General features: G+C 50.0%; 1 protein-coding gene and 1 pseudogene across 6 annotated transcripts; one reads left to right on the top strand and one right to left on the bottom strand.

The window, feature by feature from the left end:
* Window positions 1–3,504: 3,504 nt before the first annotated feature.
* LOC135966387 (dolichyl-diphosphooligosaccharide--protein glycosyltransferase subunit MAGT1 pseudogene) lies at window positions 3,505–4,932 on the bottom strand (annotated as a pseudogene). Its single transcript, XR_012422656.1, has one exon. The product of XR_012422656.1 is annotated as a dolichyl-diphosphooligosaccharide--protein glycosyltransferase subunit MAGT1 pseudogene (transcript).
* Window positions 4,933–7,321: 2,389 nt separating this feature from the next.
* TEKT2 (tektin 2) lies at window positions 7,322–11,596 on the top strand. Of its 5 annotated transcripts, none has more exons than XM_045374643.2 (10): window positions 7,322–7,549; window positions 8,357–8,564; window positions 8,649–8,774; window positions 9,298–9,503; window positions 10,025–10,168; window positions 10,252–10,366; window positions 10,525–10,632; window positions 10,761–10,904; window positions 11,051–11,130; window positions 11,295–11,596. In XM_045374643.2, exons 2-10 carry the CDS (start codon window positions 8,409–8,411, stop codon window positions 11,506–11,508), a joined length of 1,293 nt encoding a protein of 430 aa, XP_045230578.1. In that variant the 5' UTR covers window positions 7,322–7,549; window positions 8,357–8,408; the 3' UTR covers window positions 11,509–11,596. The 5 variants fall into 5 exon arrangements, 4 of the variants coding, with proteins under 4 accessions (XP_045230578.1, XP_045230561.1, XP_005544035.1 ...); XM_045374626.2 differs by lacking the exon at window positions 7,322–7,549 and adding an exon at window positions 7,603–7,642; XM_005543978.4 differs by lacking the exon at window positions 7,322–7,549 and adding an exon at window positions 7,603–7,812.
* Window positions 11,597–11,619: the final 23 nt, after the last annotated feature.

The raw sequence follows: 11,619 nt of genomic DNA, 5'->3' as shown, positions 1-11,619 counted from the left end.
ATGGTATCCCTTTGAATAGTATTGAAAACTACATATTCATAGGTGCTATCTAGACCATAAAATTATTACTGTTGTCTAAGATTCTTTAGATATTAATTTGAAAATCTGCACAAAAGTATATCACTTTACTGAATGCAGCAAAGTTACTTGCCATTTATTTTACCCTGGAGACTTTTCTTTCTTATGGAAAAAGAGTGGGTTTTGAAGATAAGAAGGGCAGATGGGGTGGTAGGAATCGTTTTTTTAACCTCCAGGGCAAATCAACTGCAGCTGTGTAGTTGAAGTAGGCTGTTATTTCTCTGACGAGTATGCTGTGCGAAACAAGTTAGCCTCACCCAAATCTCAGCCTTGACAATCTCAACACAAATTTCTTTGGCCTGAGACAAGTACAGGACCAGCAGAAAAGCAAGCTGGAAAAAAGGTCAAAGGCAAGCAGTTTCCTCTGGAATAATGAACAATAAAAAATGGCTGTGAGAGGTCAACTGTTCCCAGTCACCTCCTGCTAAAAATATTAATCATAATTTACTCCGGGCCATTAAACTCAACTCCCTTGGCAAACACTCACATAAAACCTTCAAATATTCTACCAGACCTTGAAAGAGGGTTACTTGACTGTAAATAGCCAAGCCAGTCCCAATTTAAGACAGAATCCTTCTAATGTGACATTATATTGTTGTTGCTTGAAAAACATTTTCACAATCACAGTTCTCACATTTCTAAAATGGCAATTTCCAGAGAGAAGGGTGGAGTTTGATTTAATAACAAACCTTGTGCCTCATGCCCGGCTCATAATCCCAGCACTTTGGGAGGCCAAGGTGGGCAGATCACTTGAGGCCAGGAGTTCAAGACCAGCCTGGCCAACATGGTGAAACCTATCTCTACTAAAAATACAAAAAAATTAGCTGGGCATGGTGGTGCACACCTGTAACCTCAGCTACTAGGGAGGCTGAGGCAGGAGAATTGTTTGAGCCCTGGAGGCAGAGGTTGCAGTGAGCCAAGATCACACCACTGCACTGCAGCCTGGGCAACGACACAGTGAGACTCTGTCTTAAAAATAACAACAGGCCGGGGCCGGGCACGGTAGCTCACACCTGTAATCCCAACACTTTGGGAGGCCGAGGCAGGTGGATCATCTGAGGTCAGAAGTTCAAGACCAGCCTGGTCAACATGGTGAAACCCCCATCTCTACTAAACATACAAAAATTAGCTGGGCATGGTGGCGGTCACCTGTAATCCCAGCTACTCTGGAGACTGAGGCAGGAGAATCACTTGAACCCGGGAGGCAGAGGTTGCAATGAGCTGAGGTCGCACCACTGCACTCCAGCCTGGGCGACAACAGCGAAACTTCGTCTCAAAATAAATAAATAAATAACAGGCCAGCACGATGGCTCACGCCTGTAATCGCAGCACTTTGGGAGGCCAAGGTGGGTGGATCACCTGAGATCAGGAGTTCGAGACCAGCCTAGTCAACGTGGTAAAACCTCGTTTCTACTAAAAATACAAAAATTAGCTGCGCACGGTGGCAGGCGCCTGTAATCCCAGCTACTCGGGAGACTGAGGCAACAATCACTTGAAGGCAAAGGCAGGGGTTGCAGTGAGCCGAGATCACACCACTGCACTCCAGCCTGGGCCACAGAGCAAGACTATCTCAATAAATAAATAAGGAAAAAAAAATCTTCCACTTAAATCTTTGCTGTTATTTGCCAAGCATGTTAGTAAGATGTTTAGGACTTTATCAACATATTACAGAAGGAGGATAAAAGGGGAAAACGTCTTTAAATTGGTACCTCATTTTTCCACTAAGAGGGAAGAAAGGCTGAAATGGAACAGATTTTACTAAAATTACAAAAATACTATTAGGCTGTTCAGTTTTGTATTTCTGCATCTTGGAAATGACTTGATATTTTAGCAGGCTCCTAAATAGAATGGGTGAATGAAATTATTATTTATCTTCTCAAATGTCTTTATACCTATTTTTCTCTTAGATTTAAAGTAAATGGAAAACAACCTCAAGTCAACAAAGTCAACACAGAAATAGGAAATACTATTTTGTTAGAGATTGGCCCCATGAAAGAAAAACAAAGATATCTGAAATCTTTCCAGATAAAAGGTAATTAATAATCAAAGATAAATTGTAATCTGGTGTTTAACTGGTTTGTAATTTCTACAACTATCAGGAAGCATAGTTAAAGGGCCGGGTGCGGTGGCTCACGCCTATAATCCCAGCACTTTGGGAGGCTGAGGCAGGCGGATCACCTGAGGTCAGGAGTTCAACACCAGCCCCGCCAACATGGTGAAACCCCATCTCTACTAAAAATACAAGAATCAGCTGGGCTTGGTGCCGTGCGCCTGTAATCCCAGCTACTTGGGAAGCTGAGGTGGGAGAATCACTTGAACCTGGGAGGCGGAGGTTGCGGTGAGCCGAGATCACGCCATTCACTGCACTCCAGCCTGGGGGACAGAGTGAAACTCCGTCTTGAGAAAAAAGAAAAAGGAAAAAAAAAAAAAAAAGCATGGTAAAAGAAAAAAACAGCCAAAAAAAAGAAACATACTGGTGTATTCCAGTAGGAGAGACGGATATGTAGTAGTACTAAGAAGTATGTATCTGCCTCTGAGCTTTGGAAGTGTACTCTAAACATAGGTATTTAAACTTCAGGGGACAACATAATACAACTGCTCTCTCCACCCACAAAACAGACTGCAAATGTACACTGCCATGGAGGGATAATAATTATCTTCAGTGGCCAGGTGTGAGAATACCTTGTCAAGATATTATTTTTCAGCTGCGTACAGTGGTTCATGCCTGTAATCCCAGCACTTTGGGAGGCCAAGAGGGGCGGATCACTTGAGGTCAGGAGTTCAAGACCAGCCTGGCCAACATGGCAAAACCCCGTCCTTACTAAAAATACGTAAAAGTAGCCGGGCGTGGTGGCACACGCCTGTAATCCCAGCTACTCAAGAGGCTGAGGCAGAAGAATCACTTGAACCCAGGAGGCGGAGGTTGCAGTGAACAGAGATTGTGTCACTGATCTCCAGTCTGAGCAACAGAGGGAGACCTTGCCTCAAAAGAAAAAGAAAAAAGATTATTTTTTGGCCGGGCGCGGTGGCTCACGCCTGTAATCCCAGCACTTTGGGAGGCCGAGGCGGGCGGATCACGAGGTCAGAAGATCAAGACCATCCTGGCTAACATGGTGAAACCCCATCTCTACTAAAAATACAAAAAATTATCCAGGCGCATTGGCAGGCGCCTGTAGTCCCAGCTGCTTGGGAGGCTGAGGCAGGAGAATGGCGGGAACCTGGGAGGCGGAGCTTGCACTGAGCCAAGATCGTGCCACTGCACTCTAGCCTGGGCAACAGAGCGAGACTCCATCTCAAAAAAGAAAAAAGAAAAAAGAAAAAAGATTATTTTTCGTATTAGAATAAAATCAGCTAACCAAGTATTAATATTAACTGAAGTACTTTTAAACATTGTAAAACATTGTTCTGATTCGATGAAAGTTGTACTCTCTAAAGATTTTAATAATTCAACTTGAAGTAATCTATAACACTGGGGGAGAAAAATTAAGAACAGGGAAGACACAAACTATAATACTTCACAGATTTTGAAAGCACTTAAGGCACTTATGGTCTCTTTTGGTGAAATCTCAATTACTTTAAAAAGTTACGAGTTTGCATTTTTCTGCTTCACATTTTTTTTTTTTTCAAATTTCTTGCTTCATTGTCTATGTCTGTAGGATCCTTTTTAATCCCAGAGAAACCTGTATGGATAGTCAGTTACTTTAAATCTAAAGAGGGAAAGCAGCCAACTGAAGAATATGGCAACAAGACACATACCAGCCAGACACATCATCTTTCTCTTTATGATGTTCATCGTCGAGGTGGCAGCCTTATCTAACAGCACCACTCCCAGGGTAACACACATATTAAACAGGGAAATAATGAATGTTTCTGCTGCAAACTGAGCCTGACTAAATTTGCTGATATAATGCTTATGTCCTGTGCGAGGGTCCCTTTGGACATATGGTTCTCCTCTTATATAAGTCCACATTTGACCAGACGTCATCACAATCACAAAGCACAGAGTTAAAACTTCGCACAAGATTCTGCAAGAAATAGATTTCCTATTCCATTTCAAGAAATACCCAAGTCCGCCAGTGAGAGCCAAAAGTATCCCCAGCTTGAGGAGACCATGATAATTTGTAGGCTGTCTGATTCTGACGCTGACATGTGTTCTCTCTGCTACCCATTCAGCCATTTGGTCAGCAACGATATCGCTTCCTCTCAAATTATAAATGTCATCTGTTGTAAATTTCCACTGGGCAGAAAAGTGGAAGAAACTCGGAACTGACGTCACCTGGAGCGCTTCAAAGACCTCAGGGCTTTCATCATAATCCACCATTGCAAAAAATACCTTTGTGGTGAATGCACCAGGGCCTTGATAGGAGTTTGCCAAGATCTGAAATTCTTCGGCAGCACCTTTGCACATGACACATGAATTGAACTCGTGGAGAGCAGTAAGCATCACAATAACAGAATAGTTTTTTGGTGCATCTAATACAAAATGATAGAACATGGTGTCACTCATTCTTATCACTCTGTCTTTCTTGGTCCAATCCATCAGCTGGCTGACCTTTTTGGCCAACACCTTCTTCCATCGGGCAGGATGTGTAGGAGTCCCAGGAGCCACGAATACCAGGGCCACCACTATGGTCAAAAGTAGACACCAAAAGCGCCACACTTCTGCCATATTTGCTTACTTCTTTGTGTTATACCGCTGTTGCAAAATATGTAAGCCAAAATGTGATCATTTCTTCCTGCAATTAATTTGTCAAAGATTTTTTTCTTTCTGTCCTCTTCAATCCTGGTAAAGAGGCTATATCACAAATTCTTGTTCATGTCCAGTTTACAAGTCATATATTAGAGTTTACAAAATAACCTGTGGAAAAAAATACTCTGTAATGAAAGGAGTTTGGGAAATAGTGTTCTGGCTTCAGTCCTGCTGAATGACTTGCAATTAACAAATCAGGCCGGGCACGGTGGCTTCACGCCTGTAATCCCAGTACTTTGGGAGACCAAGCCAGGCAGATCACCTGAGTTCAGGAGTTTGAGAACAGCCTGGCCAACATGGTGAAACCCCGTCTCTACTAAAAATATAAAAATTAGCCAAGTGTGTTGGCGCATGCCTATAGTCCCAGCTACTCAGGAGGCTGAAGCAGGAGAATCACTTGAACCCAGGAAGGGAGGTTGCAGTGAGCCAAGATCGTGCCACTGCACTCCAGCCTGGGCAACAGAGCAAGACTCTGTCAAAACAAAACAAAACAAAACAAACAACCTAAATGCCTGCCGGGCAGCAGCTGGATCCACTGCGAACACATTCAAACTGCTCAAAAGCCAACCTCATCCCTCAATTGCCTACCAAGCCCTTGGTTCTCTACCGTTCTTCCCATCCCTCCAATGATGTTTAACAACTGATGGACCCTTGTGGGACTTCTTTCTCTCATCCGTTAAACCTGAGCTTGGCCCCTGGGCCCATCTGCCTGGGTTTCAATCCAGGCTGTACCACTTGTTAGTGATGTGACCTGGGCACGTCCTCACTGGCCTGTGCCTCAGTCTCCCTGCCTGTAAAGTGAAGATGGTAACAGTACCCACCTCATAGGATCTGGTTCAGCAAAGTCCTCAGAACAGGACCAGGCCTGCACACCTGTCTTCCTCTCTATCCCAGCACCCCACGAGAGGCAGTGTGGAGCAGAGCAGAGGGTCCTCTGGGTGGGGCCAGAACACCTGGATTTCTCTCCCTGCTTTTTAGCAGTGTGTCTCTTTTGTTACCTAAGAAAGTGGGGACAGTGCCCACCTCACCTATTAGTTGTGAAGATTAAATGTTAATATTTTTCCAACCCCTAGAACAGTACCAGACATAAGACACACATTTTTTTCCCCCTTCTCTCTTTTTTTAAAGAAATGGTTGAATATTGAGCATTGCTTCTCTGGTTTTTTGTGTTTTGTTTTGTTTTTTGAGACAGAGTCTCATTCTGTTCCCAGGCTGGAGTGCAGGGGCGCGATCTCAGCTCACTTCAACCTCTGTCTCCCAGGATCAAGTAATTCTCCTGCCTCAGCCTCCCGAGTAGCTGAGATTATAGGTGAGTGCCACTAGAGCATTGCTTCTCATACCCCAGTTACCTCTCTCAGGGTTGTGCCCTCTCCAAACATGATTATCATCCCTTGATCATTCCTTGTATGACCTTCAAGATGGGCAAAGTTGTTGGGCAAGACAGAATAGAAGAACTGTTGCAAACAACATTAACTATATGTCCATTGCTGGAGGGGACCTGCTGGGGAGTGCACCTGATTTTAATTTTAATTAATTTATTTATTTTTGAGACATAGTCTCATTCTGTCACCCAGGCTGGAATGCAGTGGCACGATCTCAGCTCACTGCAACCTCTGCCTCCAGGCTCAAGCGATTCTCCTGCCTCAGCTTCCCTAGTAGCTGAGATTACAGGTGCACACCACCATACTTGGCTAATTTTTGTAATTTTTTTTTTCACTCTTGTCACACAGGCTGGAGTGCAATGGCACAATCTCGGCTCACTGTAACCTCTGCCTCCTGGGTTCAAGCGATTCTCCTGCCTCAGCCTCCCAAGTAGGTGGGATTACAGTCACCTGCCACCACGCCCAGCTAATTTTTGTATTTTTAGTAGAAACAGGTTTTTACTACATTGGCCAGGCTGGTCTCGAACTCCTGACCTCAGGTGATCCACTTGCCTGTCTCCCAAAGTGCCAAATTTTGTATCTTTTGTAGAGAGGGGATTTCGCCATGTGGCCCAGGCTAGTCTCCAACTCCTGGACTCAAGCAATCCACCTGGTCTCAGCCTCCCAAAATGCTGGGATTGCAGGCCTGAGTTGCTGCTCCCGGCCTACTTTTTCTATGTGCTGTTCGTTTGGTGGCAACCACTGTTTCTGAGGCTAACCTCGAACTCCTAGCCTCAAGCAATCCTACCGCCTGGGCCTCCGGAGTAGCTGGGATTACAAGCGTGAGCCACTGCGCCCGGTTTCATATTTTCTATCATGTCTATGCATACCTTTATCAAAATAAAAATGTTTAGGCCCGGGCAGTGGCTCACATTTGTAATCCCAGCCCTTTGGGAGCCGTGATGGGTGGATCGCCTGAGGCCAGGAGTTTGAGATCAGCCTGGGCAACATGGTGAAACCTCGTTTCTACTAAAATTTTTTTAAAAATTTAGCCGGGAGTGGTGGCATGCGCCTGTGGCCCCAGCTAACTCGGGAGGCCGAGGTGGGAGAATCGCTTCAGCCTGGGAGGTCCAGGTTGCAGTGAGCCGAGACTGAGCCACAGCACTCCAGCCTGGGCGACCCAGCGAGACCCTGTCTGAGAAAACAACAAATGTTCATTTAATTTGTAAATCAAGTGAAAGCGCTGCGCTGATGCCCCCCCTCTCTCTCAGGCTCCGCCGGCCGCCCCTCGCCTACCCTAAAGGCCTCCGGGGACGCCGCCCTACGCCGCCGCGGTTGCCAAGCGAAGCACCCAGGCCAGGTAGGCCGCGGGGGAGGGTGGTTGCCTAGCAACCGGGGGTGCCAAACACTGGCGCTTAGAGCGGGGGGCGCGGAGAGCGAAGCAGGAAAGTAGGTAAGGGAGCTAGGAGAGTGGGGGCGCCCCCTTCCTCCGCGCCGGACCGGGATACTGATCTAAACCAAAGACGATAATCCTGCGGAGGGGAAGAAAGCAGTTCGGCGGGGAACCGGCTTGACCCCAGCCCCTCCCACGGGGCCCTCCCCGTCCCGCCTCCCCCTCCAACAGTAGGCGAGGGCGAAGGGGCGGGAGGGCGTGGCGGCTACCAGACGGGGAGGGGGCGGCCCCCAGCTCCCCAGTGCCAACAGGCACGCGTCCCTGGAGAGAGAACAGGGCTCCTGCCCTTAGATCCCCCACGGGGTCTGGCCCGCAGCCTGGGGAAGAAAGGAAAGGAAGCTCAACAAGGCATGGTTGGCTGGTGGCAGGTGTGGAAACTGCATTAGGGCTATTTTTTTCTGACATCCTCCTACCCCCCCCCGCCAAGGCATTTGGCATTTCACACACACTTCGAGGCTTCCGGGACTCCATTATTATTCCTTTTTACCTGCTCCAGGACCTGCAAGGTCCAGGGGTTTGTGTCCGCCCCGGGACAGGAGGGAGGGAAACTTAATGCCTCACACAAAGTTGAGCAAAGCAAGGGCTGTCTCCAGGCAGGCTTCCAGCAGGAGGGGGCTCAGAGCAAAATGGACAGGAACAAGTTCTGCCTAGGGGGCGTGTGATCCAGGAGACCTCTCCTGAAAGGTCTCCCGCAGCCGTGTTTTGCCTCTGCAGGTGGTGTCTGTGAACAGGTCTAGGGGTTTCTGACCCTTCTGGTTTCTGTGCCATGGCCACGCTGAGCGTCAAGCCAAGTCAGCGCTTCCAGCTGCCCGACTGGCACACTAACAGCTACCTGCTATCCACCAATGCCCAGCTGCAGCGAGATGCTTCCCATCAGATCCGCCAGGAGGCCCGGGTGCTCCGCAATGAGACCAACAACCAGGTTGGGGTCGGGAACTCAGCTGGGTGGGCAAAGGGATAGCCCCCAACCCTGTGACACCCTATTTATCTGGCCTGTCTCTCTCAGACCATTTGGGATGAACATGACAACAGGACTCGACTGGTGGAGAGGATTGATACTGTCAACCGGTGGAAGGAGATGCTGGACAAGTGTCTGACAGATTTAGATGCCGAGATCGACGCCCTGACACAGGCAGGAAGCCAGGACTGGGTGCCTGGGGGCTGCTGCCAAAACCTCCCCTCCTTCCCTACGGCTGGGTTGAGAAACCCTTGATGGGGGGTCATGAGTGGCATGTCCATCCGAGTCACTGGCTCCCTGCTAAAGTGGGGACAAGTGCTACTTCCCCATGGATGGCTCCACCAGCCCCCCTGCCCCTTCTTTTCTTTTTCTTTTCTTTTTTCTTTTTTTCTTTGAGACGGCGTCTGGATCTGTTGCCCAGGCTGGAGTGCAGTGGTGCGATCGCAGCTCACTGCAACCTCCGCCTCCTGGGCTCAAGCGATTCTCCGGCCTCAGCCTCCTGAGTAAAGTAGCTGTGACTACAGGCGTGCGCCATCATTCTCAGCTAATTTTTGTATTTTTAGTAGAAACGGGGTTTCACCATTTTGGCCAGGCTGTTCTCAAACTCCTGACCTCAAGTGATCCACCCGACTCGGCCTCCCAAAGTGCTGGGATTACAGACGTGAACCACCATGCCCGGCCGCGCCCTCTTTTCTAGATGAAGGATTCAGCAGAGCAAAACCTGCAGGCCAAGAACCTACCTCTGGATGTGGCCATTGAGTGCCTGACCCTGCGGGAAAGCCGGCGAGACATTGATGTGGTGAAGGACCCTGTGGAGGATGAGCTGCATAAAGAGGTGGAGGTCATCGAGGCCACCAAGAAGGCCTTGCAACAGAAGGTCAGCCAGGCCTTCGAGCACCTGTGGTAAGGGAGAGGCAGGTCGTCCGGATGTTCACGAGCCCCTGGAGGCTGTGTGCCTTCAATGTGGAACACAGATATTGTGGATGAGGAGCAACTGGCTCTCGTGCTACATTTTGGCCCTCTGGTGCCTGTGACAGAAACCACTCATCAATTGTAGCACTTTTCCCACTGCCTGGACATGGGCTGGGAATACTTCTCACCACCCTGCCCTGGACAGCCAGTACCACCGATTGGAAGCATGAGAGGTGACACTCATTTGCCACCACCCCTGAGTAGCTCCTGTGAGTGTGTGCGTATGAGCCTTTGTGAGCACAGCTACATCCGTGTGCCCCACGGGTGTGTAGGCGCATGGTGGCAGCATTTTCATCCAGCTGTGCTGCTCTTGGTCTCCGCAGTTGCAGCTCCATTGTCTTCTGCTGGGAAGGGTCATCCCAGCCTCCACTTCCTGCAGTGTTCCCTTCATTCTGTGAGGCCTGCCTCTGGGCCTTGGGGGACGGTCCTGATGGAGTCTGCGCTTTCCCCAGCCTCCTGCAGGAAGTCCGACAGCAGCTCAACTCCGACCATCGGGGCAAAATGGAGACACTGGAGATCGACAGAGGCTGTCTCTCTCTCAACCTCAGATCCCCAAACATCTCGCTGAAGGTCGACCCCACACGTGTCCCTGATGGGTAAGAAGAGTGTTTCAGCCAGTCTCTTCTCCTCCCCTCCCAGGCCACACCCTCATGACCTCCATTTTCCCTGCCACCTGCAGCTCCACCACACTCCAGCAGTGGGATGACTTCAGTCAGTTCAACAAGGACCGAGGGGAGGCTGAGATGAAGGCAGCCACAGAGCTGAGAGAGGCCATTGCTCTAACCATTGCTGAGGTGACGGGCCACCCACAGCTAATGGATGGCCCCAGTGTGTGCTCAGCCCTTATCTTCTGTTCCCTGCTGTGCACGTGGCCCCCTGCCCCTCGCTTGAGTAATATCCTCAGGCAGCCGTGAGTATAGACCCTTCCCTTGCCCTGTGTTTCCTCCTTCAGACCAACAACGAGCTTGAAGCCCAGAGAGTTGCAACGGAATTTGCCTTCAGGAAGCGGCTGCGGGAGATGGAGAAAGTGTACAGTGAGCTCAAGTGGCAAGAGAAGAATGTGAGCGTCTCCCAGGGCATGGACTTCCTGCTGTGGGATGAGGAGCCGCATGCCCCCGCCAGGAGGCACTGGATCAGGCGTGTACGGTGAGTCCAGCAGGTGGAAACCAGTCACTCTGTCCTCTGCAGACCTTGGAGGAGATCGCTGAGCTGCAGGAGGACATCCGGCACCTGGAGGAGGATCTGCGCACAAAGTTCCTGAGCCTGAAGCTGTCCCATACCCGGCTAGAGGCCAGAACCTACCGGCCCAATGTGGAACTCTGCCGGGACCAGGTGAGAGGGTGTCCCAGTGGGGGCACGGGCCCCCTGGCCAAGGTTTTCTCATATTCCTGATGGCGCAAGGGCACTGCTGTCACGGGGCAGCACTCAGGTAAAGGACAGTGTGGCTGACTTGGAACTCCCAACCCCTCTGCCTCCAGGCACAGTATGGCCTCACTGACGAGGTTCACCAGCTAGAGGCAACCATCGCTGCCCTGAAGCAGAAGCTGGCACAAGCACAGTAGGTCTGGGGAGTGGGTGGGAGGAGCAGTGAGACGATGCCCAGCCGTGGGGCCTCTTGCTGCCTGCTGGCTCCCTGGGGCTGTCTTCCTGACTAAAGGCTGTGCACTCAGCCCAGGCCTCCTAGCCTCATGGGGGCTGGGGGTTGTCAATGCCCTTCCCTAGGGACGCACTGGACGCCCTGTACAAGCACCTGGCCCGGCTGCAGGCTGACATTGCCTGCAAGGCCAACTCCATGCTGCTGGACACCAAGTGCATGGACACGCGGCGCAAGCTGACCGTGCCCGCTGAGAAGTTCGTGCCTGAGGTGGACACCTTCACACGTACCACAAATAGCACCCTGAGTCCACTCAAAAGCTGCCAGCTGGAGCTGGCCTAGCCTTGGAGGACTACGGGAGGAGGGCAGGGTTGGGTGGGCAATGGAAGGGGGGAGGAGAGAATGAATGGAATAAATGCAGAGGATCTCAGGCCGGCTGTTCTCTGCCCCACT

This window comes from Macaca fascicularis, chromosome 1 (genome assembly GCF_037993035.2).
Source record: "Macaca fascicularis isolate 582-1 chromosome 1, T2T-MFA8v1.1".
Classification (NCBI taxonomy): Eukaryota; Metazoa; Chordata; class Mammalia; order Primates; family Cercopithecidae; genus Macaca; species Macaca fascicularis.
The sequence above is the reverse complement of the archived record's forward strand: the minus strand, read 5'-3'. Positions and strand labels throughout refer to the sequence as shown.